Source organism: Heterodontus francisci, chromosome 4 (assembly GCF_036365525.1).
Source record: "Heterodontus francisci isolate sHetFra1 chromosome 4, sHetFra1.hap1, whole genome shotgun sequence".
NCBI classification, from domain to species: Eukaryota; Metazoa; Chordata; class Chondrichthyes; order Heterodontiformes; family Heterodontidae; genus Heterodontus; species Heterodontus francisci.
In genome coordinates, this window is record NC_090374.1 from 125,438,526 (window position 1) to 125,451,511 (window position 12,986).

General features: G+C 44.5%; 1 protein-coding gene across 1 annotated transcript in view; it reads right to left on the reverse strand.

Moving 5' to 3' along the window:
• Window positions 1–12,986, reverse strand: part of LOC137368711 (SHC-transforming protein 3-like) — a 253,126-nt gene that overhangs the window by 145,623 nt on the left and 94,517 nt on the right. Inside the window, exon 4 of the mRNA XM_068028882.1 lies at window positions 12,178–12,297. Coding sequence (XP_067884983.1) covers window positions 12,178–12,297 — 120 coding nt within the window. The remainder of the gene's footprint in view (window positions 1–12,177; window positions 12,298–12,986) is intronic.

Here is a 12,986-nt window from a genome sequence, read left to right on the forward strand (position 1 = left end):
TGGGATGGATGACATCATAAGTTAGTACCACCAAAAATAATCATGCGCTTCTGGTTTGCACCCCCTGGGAAATAAAGGGTAAAATTGGAAATCTTGTGGAACTCCACATGAATTCTGCCCCTTTATATGTTAACACCAAAAACATACCTTCGACTAGAAATTCAGCAGTGTAGCACCTGTTTCTCAGGTGCTAAATGGCTTCCTAAGCATCCAATATGGCAAGCAGTAAGCACATGCTCATTAGAAGCTGGAAGTGTACCACCCACTATATTGATCTAGGCAAAAAAACTCTGCATCCAGGGTCCATGCCTGAAACAGGCATTTGGCTCTTTGCATATGTAAAGGAACTAATGCCAATTTGAGGCCCACTGTGCAATACTTGGTTGCCCTGCATGCAGCCAGCACTGGGCCAACTATGCTTCTGGAAAACCAGGTCAACATGCAGCCTAACAGACAATCATTTAAGTGTCCATTGCAGGCCACAATCAAAAAGGTAACTGTTTAAAATATACTTACCTGAATGTGGAGCCGAGAGGAGCAGGAGTGGGGAACTATTTCTTGCATGCCCGTTTCTGGATGCACTTGAATTTCTAGGCCTTTGCTATTAAGCTGTGACTGCAGGCCTGTAAATCCTGCAAAGGCATCAAATTTTCACTCCCAAACCCCAGCACTCTTCATACTGAGAGCTCATTAACATTACAAAAATTAGGCTGACTGCAAATGTTTTAATGATCTGTCCTCTCTAATCAAACAGGTGCAAAACCTGCTGCACCTGCCTCCCACCCAATATTCACAAGAACTTGAATCAACACCAGTGGATATGAAACACTGTAAAATATATTTTTTCTTTTTAAACTTATTCAATCAAATAATTGTAAACCAATGCAATAACCTAGAAATAATGGCAATATATTAATCTTGAGAAAAGTCTTTCGTAGCCGGAAATCCAGCAGCTATTCTAGGGCCCACAGGCAATTATAGGGCATAAACAAATTGAAGACAACTCCTCTACGGCAATTAGTGTCATGGGTTTTAGAGCAATGGAAGGTGAGTGAACTCAAGCCAAATGTGAAAAATAATGGTTTAATATGATTTATTTCAACACATTTAATTCACAAGAACATGCATAGCCTTTGACTGCCAAGAATTTATCATTTTTTTTCCAGAGAACAGTGGCTTCACTATCCAAACAATAATGTTATTTATTTCTACATGTTATTAAGTTGACAGTGCTGAGGAATTAACAATTTGTTGACCATGAGACTCATCTGCTAGAAGGTCAAACTTTCCAGGGAGAAATACTATAATATTGGTTTGTGATTTAGCATTTCCTTCACAATGTAGCCTCACACCTAACCTCACAAGAATATGCTTCAGATGAGCTTTGTCTTCCACCTGGCAGCCAGCAGTAGACAGCTGGGGCCACTGGAGATGATCCCTGGCAATCAGAAGGTGGGAAGATCGGCAATCAGGAAGGTATGGAGGAGGTGGGAAATCGGGATTAGGGAAAATTGCTATTCGATAGAGGGGTAGTTCAGCAATCCAGAGGGAGGGAAATTGGAAAAGCAGGAAGGGTGGATGAGATTGGCTATGGGGAGAGGGGAGGCCGTCAATCTGAAGGGTTGGAGGGAGGTTGACGCTAAAAATTGGGGCTGGATGGTTGAGCGCTGAAGGCTTCCTTGAAGAGCTGGGGGGAAGCACTCCTGCTACTCTTCACACAAAGGAGCTCTGAAAGAATCACTTAACTTGGGGAGTCGGCAGCGCCTGCTTCCTTATCACTGCTGAGATTCCTGACCCCTAGGAAACCCACACAGCAACAGTCAATTTCAATCAGGCTCTCAATTGTACTGTAGGAGCCCAATTTAAATATGTTACTTGGCTGTCCCATTATCTGCCAGTGCAAAAATGGTCACCAACACCCACCCCCCCTCCCCCCATCCTCCCCCCCCCCTGTCCCAACCCTCTCCCACGCGTCATGGGGGTTAATACAGAGAACAATATCCCAGAATTGCCCTTGAAAATTTATTGAAAACTCAAATTAGATCAAATAGATCTAGAACAATTCTTTTAATTCTGGCCCTCCCTAATACCTGTCAATCCCAGGCAATGATCCTGAAATTACAAATACTGGTGACAAAATTCAGTTGCGTAACGTCTGTATTTTTGTCATTACAGGTGGCAGTTTGTGTCCAAATGATGTCTGTGCAGTGCACACACACTTCTGGTGCTAGCTACATTGGACACCATTTTGGTAAGGGCGTTAGATTGTGCAATAGACAGATCATGACATCAGCGTGCAACGCTGATTTGACATGAGTGGTGCCATTTGGACCTGAATGCTCCAACTAATGTCCTCTCTTAACTTTGCACAGCTGAACATGCATTCAGCAACAGGAGGGATCCCCCAGCAGTGCTACTTAAAAGGATCATCAACTACTTTCAGGTTTGTGGCTGGTTGATTTCTACTGGCTGCTGCTGAGTTAGTAGAAGTGTTTGGTGGTTTGTACTGTCATTTAAAGTTGCTGAAGTCCACAGGGAGTGGTGTGGCATGTGGTAACAGCATTGGTTCTCACTTCAAGGGTTCTGTTCAGATCACTCGCTCCCAGGCATGGGTGCGGTCGTTTCTATCCCCCTTGGCTTGCAGCATGGCATGGAGATTGTGCAGAAGCGACACAGAGAAGGACAAGATTCTCAAAGAGGAAAGAGGAGGAGGGGATATCCACCCAGGGTCTTCAGGGAACAATTCTCCTATCTCAACCTCAGAATTGAATCACAGAATTGTTACAGTGCTGGAGGGTGCCATTCGGCCCATTGTGTCTGCACCAGCTCTCCTAATGAGCATTTCACCTAGTGCCACCCACCCCCCCCACTCTTCTCCCCATAACCCTGCCCCATTCTTCCTTTTCATATAACTGTCTAATTCCCTTTTGAATGCTTCAATTGAACCTGCCTGCATCATACTCTATGGCAGCACATTCCAGACCTTAACCCATCGCTGCGTGAAAAAGCTTTTCCTCATGTCACTTTTACAACCTCAGCAAGTAGCAGTGCATTAGACACCTCCACTTCATCACAGAGGTGCTCATGGATATCTGCCAACTGTTGCAGTCCCAACTGCAGCCTCAGAGTAGGGCAGGGACAGCATTGCCAATATTTGTGACGGTGACCGTGGCAATGAACTTTTATACTTCGGCTCCTTCCAGGCTGGAACAGGCGATACTTGCAACATCGCCCCCAATTTGCTGCCATTGTTGCATAAGGGAGGCCACTGACACTCTGTAATGCAAGACAGCTAACTACATTTCATTCTCTCCCGCCAAAGAGCAGCATGTGGAGCCAGTGAGTGGCTTTGCTTGGACTGCAGGTTTCCCCATCGTGCAGGTTGCTATTGAATACGAGCATGTTGCTTTGCGGGTGCCACATGCCCACAATGAGATGTACCCCAAATGGAATGGCATTCCACTCCCTCAGTATCCAGCTGGTGTACAGCCATAGTCAGCACATTATGCAGGTCAATGTACACTAACCTGGAAGCAGTCATGATGGCTTCATTCTGCAGCAGTCCACTGAACCATCTATATTTGAGTCACCAGGGCAAACCAGAGTGTGGCCTCTAGGGTGACAAGGTCTATCCACTGATCACCTGGCTCATAACTCCAGTGCACAACCCACTGACGCATAGCCCACATGCATATAATGAAAGCCATGCTGCCACGCAAAATATAACTGAGAAGCATTACGTAAGGTATGGTACAGGCAGGTACTTAAGCAACGCTTCTGCTGCCTGGACCACTCTGCTGCCTGCTGCCTCCTGCACAACCTCACCGACCTGCTACCAGGTATATGGTGAGCAGCTGAGGATGAAAAGGAGAAAGAGGAAAAGAGGAGGCAACCAACACAGCCCCTTTATTTCCACTATAATAAAAGCAAATTACTGCGGATGCTGCAAATCTGAAATAAAAACAGAAAATGCTGGAAATACTCAGCAGGTCTGGCAGCATTGTAGAAAGAGAAGCAGAGTTAATGTTTCAGGTCTGTGATCTTTCATCAGAACCTTTCTTTCCGGGCTGTTCATGATCAGTTCATCCAACTGTGGTATCAATGAGCACAACCCCAAATCCTCAATCACCAGCAGTCACACACCTTGGGCTGAATTTTGTTTAGCTTCCGACATCGGGCTATGTGGCAGGGGGAGGGGGGCAGAAGATCAGAGCGGCAGCGGGCCACCACGGAGCCCGACGCCAGGATTGCCGGGCCCGATCATCCCGGCGGTGGCGAGGCTCTGTGGCGGCCCCGGGCCGTTCGGCGACGGGACCCAACTTTAAATATTTAAATAAAGGTCATGAATACATTTAAATACAATTCCCCGTGATCTTACCTGCATTTCGGGATCTTCCATGCGACGGGTGGCATTCACGTGCCTTCACTTTCCCATCTAAGGAAAGCTGGCGCCACCGAGGTGGGGAAGGGGGAACCTTAGGATTTTTAGTCTAGTTATGGGGGGAATGGGGTCAACTCTGCATTTGTAGTGTAGGGGTGTGAGGGGGAAGGGGTGACCTCTGTACTTAGTGCAGTAGGCAGGGGGTGGGGGGTGGGGGTTCTGCAACGGGGCATACAATTATTTGCGGTGTAGTAAGGGGGTAATTGAGTTCATCTCTGCAGTCTCTGGGCAGGTCTGGCAGCCCTTTAAAAATGGCCACAACGTCAACTTAGAGGCTGCTGATGCCATTCATGCCATCACTGAGGCTGCCCCGCCACGTGATTGCGGTGGGGGGGGCGGGGGGGGGAGTGGGGAGCAGCCCATTCTGCATATTTAAATGAGCTGCTGCACGCAAGATCACGGTGGCATGGTGGCACGCAGCCTGTGCGTGCGGGCTGCCATTTTTCCACAAAAACAAAATTCACCCCCTCAACTTCCCTCTGTTACTGACCATCAGAGCATTCTCTTGACGGCAATGCTGCAAATAAAGCCACCACGAAACAAACATTCTAAACCAATTTTACAAGCCAAACCATGCCACATTGCATACAAAATGTCAACTAATCACCCTTGTACATTCCCTTAGTACCTGTCTTCCGTACATCTTTGCCTGTCCTAGCACTTCTGCATGGTGCTACCCAAGTGGCTGCAGAATGGCTGGTGGAAAGCTGCTGATGTTCAGTGACACTGCAGATAGCCTTGCAGGAGGACCTCGAACAGCTTTGGCCCCGAAAGGCACAGCTTCTGATTCCACCACCTCAGCTTGGGTGGCAGTAGTTGGGCCGGTTGACTGTGACAGCAAGGGCACTGGCAGAGTGGCAGTGGTGGGAGGATGAATGCTTTCATCTTAAGAGAGATCTGTGCTCCATGGAGCCATAGCCACTCCAACAGGGCGATGCCTCAGCAATCCTAGCAATGTGTTGGAGGCCAGATTGCTGAACTGCCATGAGACCCTGCAAAATGCATGCAGTGTCAGTTTCTGAGCTGGTGGCTGTGAGTGTGAGAACGAGTGATGCTGCTTCTTCTTCATCAGTGTCTTCTTGCTTTTCCCCCTTCTTCTCTTCCACCACTGTCTGACCATGTTTCAGTTCTTGTGTATCTAAAAGGGGAAAGATACAAGGGTAGGGTTGTGTAAGGAGAGGTGGGGGAAAGCAAGAGGTGTATGCTTACACCATCAACAGTTGGTGTATTGGCAAGATTGTAGGATGAGGGGGAAGTGGGGTGTGAGACAGTTTATTAGGTATGAGCATACTGTCATCTTCACTGATTTCAGTGCCACCATTGGCCACAGCCTCAGTCATGGCCGCATCAATGATGGCGAACACTGTCTCCTCTATGGTTATAAGTACATGCAGGCCCGTCTGTCCCCTGCCTCTCCCTCCTCCCCCAGTTTGTGTTGCTTTCTCTCCCCCACCCCAAGATGGTATTTCTCCCTCCCTCCCTTCCTCCCCCTGTTTGTGTTACTCTCTGAGATTCAGGAAAATCAGCTGATTTTCATTGGCTCCAATGCCAGCATCCTCATGACCAGTAAAGAAACTTTCTGAATAGAGGCTTACCAGCAGGGCCTAGACAACCTGAACTGCACATATAGAAACTGTTTTCCCTGAGTCACATAGTATCCCAAGCACTGCTGCAAATTACTCATTCCAAGAATGCAGGAGAGTTAGAAACCCAAGCTCAGTTGGTTGCATCCTTGCATCTGAGTCAGAGGATTGTAGGTTTCTTGTCCCACTTCATGGAATGAGCACAATGCTAAGGCAGTGCTTCAGTATCAGCAACATTATCTTGTAGGCAAGATGTTAATCAAGCTGCTATTCAGCAGCTAGTTCAGATAGATATAAAAAAAACCTATGGCACTTTTTGAAGAACACAGAGGTCTCCTGGAGTCCTGGCCAACACTCCTTCTCAACCAGTACCAACAAAACACATCAAACTCATTATTTTTCTCATTTGCCGTTTGTGGGACCTTCCTGCGTATAAATTGGCTGCCACATTTGTCTGCACAACAATAGTGATCCCACTTCAACTTACAGGTTCTATTGGTAATTGGCAGCCATCTGGAGTCAGATTCTTTACTTTTCTTTCGATAAGTTTATGATCCAATATTTGTTATTTTTTATAATAATTCCGTTAATAATCCAGTTCCGAAGAAGGGTCTCTGACCTGAAACGTTAACTCTGCTTCTCTCTGCACAGATGCTGCCAGACCTACTGAGTATTTCCAGCATTTCTTGTTTTTATTTCAGCTTTTCCAGTATAAATAATAGGAACATAAATAATGACGCTATGGTCAAATAGCTTGCCAAGCCTTTACTGCCTAGGTTCATGCATGAGATACCAGAGGCCAACAATCATAGAGCTATGCCATTAACATTACATCAAGAAAGCACTTCACAATATGTGCTTCCGAAAATTTGTGATTTCTTAATATAAGTTATAAAGAAAGGGCTACAGGGAAAAATCATTCTGCAACACTCTTCAATAACCATAACATTTTCAGTGCCAGGGTGAATTGATGTGCAACATTTACATTAAATGTAAATGAAAATCATCATGGTTGGAAAAAAGACCCAGGAATAAGAAGTTATTTATTTCAAAAAGCAACAAAAAATAACAAATAAAAGCAAAATACTGCAGATGCTGGAAATCTGAAATAAAAACAAGAAATGCTGGAAATACTCAGTAGGTTTGCAACAAATCTATGCAAATTAGAGGTTTTAGGTATCACCTTGTGGACTATAAATTCATTCTCAGGATGGAATGGCACATCCAACCACAATGACAACCGATGAGGCCCTGATGTAACTCTCAAGGTGGCCTTCAGCTGCCTGTGTTTAGGTATGAAGTGATATTCCCATGCAGTGGGTTGGATTTTATTTTCCCGCCGCCAGGAGCTGTGCCAGGCAAAAAAGATATGCGCTACACACCACCGTGATGTAGCATGCAGCGGCTCATTATAATAAGCGGGGCAGTCACCCACCTTCCCTCCAAATCATGAGGTGGGGGCGGCCTCGGCAACGCTGTCAACAATGTCGCCTGTTTCTGCGCAGGCGTTGGCGCCATTTTTAAAGGGCTGCCAGGCCTGCGTTGACAGATCAAAGTTTCCCCCATCCCCTCCCAACTGCAACAAAAAATAAAGTTTGACCAACTCCCAGCCCCCCAACTACACCAGAAAAGCCCTGATTACCCCTTTGCCATTCCAAATGCACTGAGTGCAGCATTGACCCCTTTCACCACCACCCCTCCCCCAACTGACCTAAGTGCAAAGATCTACCCTTTCACCCTCCCCAACTACACTGACAATGCAGAGTTAACCCTCCCCTCACCCCCACTTCACTACAAATGTAGAGTTCTTCCTTTCCCCACCTCGGTGGCGCCGCTTTCCCTGGACGGGAAGGTGAAGGCGCGGGAGTGCTGCACGTCGCTTAGAAGATCCGGAACTGCCAGTAAGATCGCTCCGGCTTCCCTTTAAATATATTTAAATGGGTTATTTTAATATTGAAATCCGGGCCCTGCTGTGGACCGGCAGATGTGCCTCCATGGAGATTCCCCACCACCGGGAAGATCGGGCCCAGCATTCCTGGCGCCAGGCTCCATGGCCAGCGACTGCCACTCCACTCCATGGCCAGCGACTGGCCCCACTCACGCCATGGAGCCCGTGCCAGAAGCTCAACAAATTCCAGCCAAGCGGGTGGGAGATGGAGCCTTACAAGTATTTATATCACATCAACTGGAGAGATGATACTTTAACAACTGCACTACAACCCATGAAACAAATCAAAAAATTGCAAAACATTTTGTTATGCACTTATGGGCCTAAGTTGCAAAATGTCCTGAAGGGTCTCTGGCCTTTCACATATGAGTAAAGTTCTCCCTCACAAATACATGCTATGATGATACCTTCCATAGCACAACACACATAAAGAAGAATGCATCAGCCAGAGTCCACAAGTGCTGTGATGAAGCAGATCAAAGGACAGTACCTGTGGGCTCTGGCTGATGTATTCTTCTTTACATGTGTCATGCAATGGAAGGTATCATCAGATGAGAGAAAGTCTCTGGCCAACTGACTACACACTCCATGATCTGTTCTTCATATGGCCACTATTGCTCCTCTTCATCTCCACACCTTCATCAACCATGTCACCTTCCCCCAGCTGGGCAGCCGTCTCCTGCTCTTCAGAAATCTAGAAGGCTTGCTGCTATTCTGATCCCAAGCACATGGATTTCGATGAACTGTCTGAGGAGATGTAGGAAAAGAGTTTTGCAATTGGCAGTACGTTCAGCATGCACTAATAATAGGAACTTTCAAGAATTCTTAACTTCAGAAAGCTGAGGGTTGAATCTGTACAAAAGCAAATGATGATGATCCGAGAGCATTTAATTATGTTAGAAAAGAATTTGTGCATTATTAAAATGAACATTTTACCATTCTTGATTATAATAGCTGATCCTGTTAATAACTAAAGCAACATGGGTTTGCAAAAATAACATAGCACTCACCAGAATCACTATAGTTGTCAGAGGTTATCAGACCTGCATGCCACAAGGTGATATATTACAACCGTCCAAGATTTTCTCCTTTGATGCATCCGTGTGTTGTATTTCTTATTTCCAACAACATCAATTTTTGTTGTTAAACACTACACCATAGATCATGTGAAGTCCAAACATGACCCACGGGCCACAATTGCTTCCCGTCCTCTGGAATGTAGCCTTCAATGTCCAGGCAACTCAGTCCTACCTACACTTACATTTATTATTCAATGATTTGTTCTGTTTGTATTTTGGGGCCAGGAGATTTGGAAGGGGGCTATTCTTAACTTTAATGCCTCATAGATGGACACCCTCTAAATCAAAACAACACCATCAGTTAGTATTGGTAACTTGAGATAGATGCAAAATAATAGGAAGATGGATTCAAACTTCATATTTGGTAGACACCTAAGCGGCCATCAAAGGCAAGAAAATTGGACATCTCTGTCACAGATCAGTGATGTGATTTCAACAATCATCAGGTGTTTTAGAAATTTTGCTGACTTTTATGACAATAATGTCCAACCACGTTAACAAGCTCAACAGCTTTTTGATTTTCATCCTGGGAATACACTTCGCATCTTTGAATTATTTTATAAGTATACAAATAGAAAATTTACATTTCTGCTATAGCCACCATTCCATTCCTTACTGCCTATGCAGAGTGGAGTAAAAACTAATTTGCAGGAGTCAAGTGGCTTATTTCTGGCAGTTAATCTGGGATTGTTCTGCTTGAAGCAGTGAAGGTTAAGGGGAGATTTACTAGAGGGGTATGCAAATGATGAGGGATTTTGATAGAGTACATCAAGAGAAATGGCCCCAATTTTAACTGCCACCATCTCATTGAAACCAAGGTGGGGGTGTGGGGAGGGCAGGTAAATAACAGGTATCAGTTACCCCCAACAATCCTGCTTCCTCCCGGCATGTCCCCATAATAACTGCTGTTTTGAGCAGGTGAGCAGAACATCCACAGGAAGGAAACGGGGTCCTACTCTAAATATGCAGTTAGGGATATGAACAATGAGCAATATTAACTAGAGGCCTGAGCAGGGTGAAGAGAGGTGGGGGGAGGGTGATGCAGTGTCAGCCAAAACCTTTTGGGAGTAAGAAGAGGCCCAGCAGATAAGTTTAAAAGTTATTTTTCAGGGGTTCAGGATCAAGGTGGGCAGGAGTCCTCCTCTGGGCATCACAAGGAAGCCTTGGGCATTCCTAGAACCAGGCTATCACTTCCCCTTGATCACGGGAAGACGCCCTTCTACCCAATCACTGCCTGAAGCCTCTTCTCCATCCCCTATCAGCCCCAATCATTACCTTCTGCTCCCCCCCCAAACCCAATCTCCAGCCTCCCCCAGCCCAGATCTTCAGCCTTCCCCCCCCCCCCACTCCCGTCCCTACAATAAAACATTCCCCTGCCCTCACCTCCTGATCATGATCCTGGAGCCGATGATCCCTTCCAAGTACTAGGGACTGTTCCCATGGGACCTGGCTGCAGCTTCCTGATTTAAGATAATTGGCAAATGTACCAAAGGGGAGATGAGGACAATTTTTTTAACTCAGCGAGTTATCTGGAATGCTGACCTGAAAGGGTGATGAAAGCAGATTCAATAGTAACTTTCAAAGAGAATTGGATATATACTTAAAAGGGAAACATCTGCAGGGCTATGGAGAAAAAGCAGGGATGTGCGATTAATTGGATAACTCTTTCAAAGAGCCAGCATTGGCACAATGGGATGAATGACTTCCTTCTGTGGTGTATGATTCTCATTTTAAGGTGGTACAGTTCAATTCTATTTGAATACCTTTTTTCCCAAGGCCAGAATAGCTTTTATGCCATCAAAAATTATTATTTTGTTGTGGCTGATTCAATGGAAAAGCCAAGTGTAATTTCTCCTCAGAGGTAGTTAAAAGTCCACCAAACATATCATTCCACCATTTAGAAACTAAATCCTAGCAGGTTTACAAATGCGTGGTGCAATCTACCACAGGTCCTTAGTGTGCCCTTTTTTAAAGGAACCCAGAAGTTGATGGAATGAAATCGATACTCAATTTCTATAAAAATCAAAAGCATGCTGTTATTGTATGATATATCCATGCTTCTTAGCAAGCAAACAGGACACAAGTGTTTTCAAGTATTTATTTTCAAAAAGAAGCCAGTACCCGATGAAAGCATACACAAAATAATCTTGATTATTTTATACTGAAGCATTTTTCATTTATCCAAGTGTTGCATAAATTCCTACATGGGGAACAGTTCCCAGCATGCTCATTTGCATAAGGAATTCAGTATCTAATGACAGAGAATAATAATGAATATTAGATAAAATCTACTGAAGCACTTTTGCATTATTCTTTCTTACAGATATGCAAATGGTGCTGAGCATGGTGAAATATCATATCGACAGACAGATAGCACCATGACAAAGTCACATAAATCCCATGAAAAAAGCAGTTTCAATTATACTATAGAATCTCAGTTATAAGCAACTGATCCTCTGCAATTAGATTACTAAAGATCAGATGACACATATTCAATGCAAACTGAGTTCTGATGAAGAGTACACATGTGAAATATCACATTGTCAGTTCGCTTCATGTATACTACTTGACCTGCTGAGTGTTTCCAGTATTTTCTGTTTTGTTCCTCCTCCCCACTAAACTATATTAGACAGAAATATTCTTATCCCAGGCGGCAAACCCTCCTTCCAATTGACTACTACAGATTAGACAAATATCCATCCAAAGACACCTTCTCAATAGATTATAAGGTCAGACAGAAACATCCCTATCTCAAGACTGCTTATCTACCACCTGCTACCCACCAGGTATTTTACAAATAAAATGACTTTGTGACACTGATTGCACACATATTCATATTATATCCTTAAAAATGGGAGCCAAATTCCCAAATTCAAATTGAGCAATTCTCCACAATGTCCAGCAGCATGTCCAAATTTAATTCACTTCAAATCTAATGGTCATCCCAACCGTACATTTTCCTACATATCTTACAATTATCTTGCAGCTTTTAATACAACTGACACTATATACATATTACATTTGCGATGTGTGGTTAAAGCAGCATTGTGTAAATATATAGCTAGTTATCATCGTGCTGCTTTACCTTCTTCACAAACTAGCTCATATCTCTAACAAGCTGCCTACCTGCTTAGTGTCAGGCGTCATTAGATTGAGGCTGCTGGTTGAAATATTCAGAGTGATGTTCATTCCGGCAAACTGCAGGTTGCTCTTACCAAGTACATTAGACAATGCTTTACTTGGTGGCTGTTGAGGCAAGTTACACAAAAACTCTTACTCAAACCATTACTTGCAGGAAGACGCTAACAAAGAAAACTGTGACTCATGCACCTCATAAATTATCCCAAGTTGCAATGATTTCTTTACATTTAAGCATTGGATTGTAATTCTGCTTTTCAGCTATGTTGATCAACTAAATTTTCTTTTCACTTCTTAACTCTGAAAATTGCAAAATAAAAGGGACAAAATGAACAGTATTTTTTAATTCATTCTCAGGAAGTGGACATCACTGGGAAGACCAGTGTTTACTGTTTATTCCTAATTGCACTTGAAAAGGTGGTGGTGGGCTTTCTTGAACCACTGCAGTCCATAAAGGACCTCCCATGATGCTGTAAAGTTCTAGGATTTTCATTCAGCCATGATGAAGGAACAGCGATATATGTCTAATGGATGATGCATGACTTGGAGAGGAAATTTGGGGTGGCAGAGTGGCGCAGTGGTTAGCACTGCAGCCTCATAGCTCCAGCGACCTGGGTTCGGTTCTGGGTACTGCCTGTGCGGAGTTTGCAAGTTCTCCCTGTGACTGTGTGGGTTTCTGCCGGGTACTCCGGTTTCCTACCACAGCCAAAGACTTGCAGGTTGATAGGTAAATTGGCCATTGTAAATTGCCCCTAGTGTAGGTAGATGGTGGGGATGTGGTAGGGAATATGGGATTA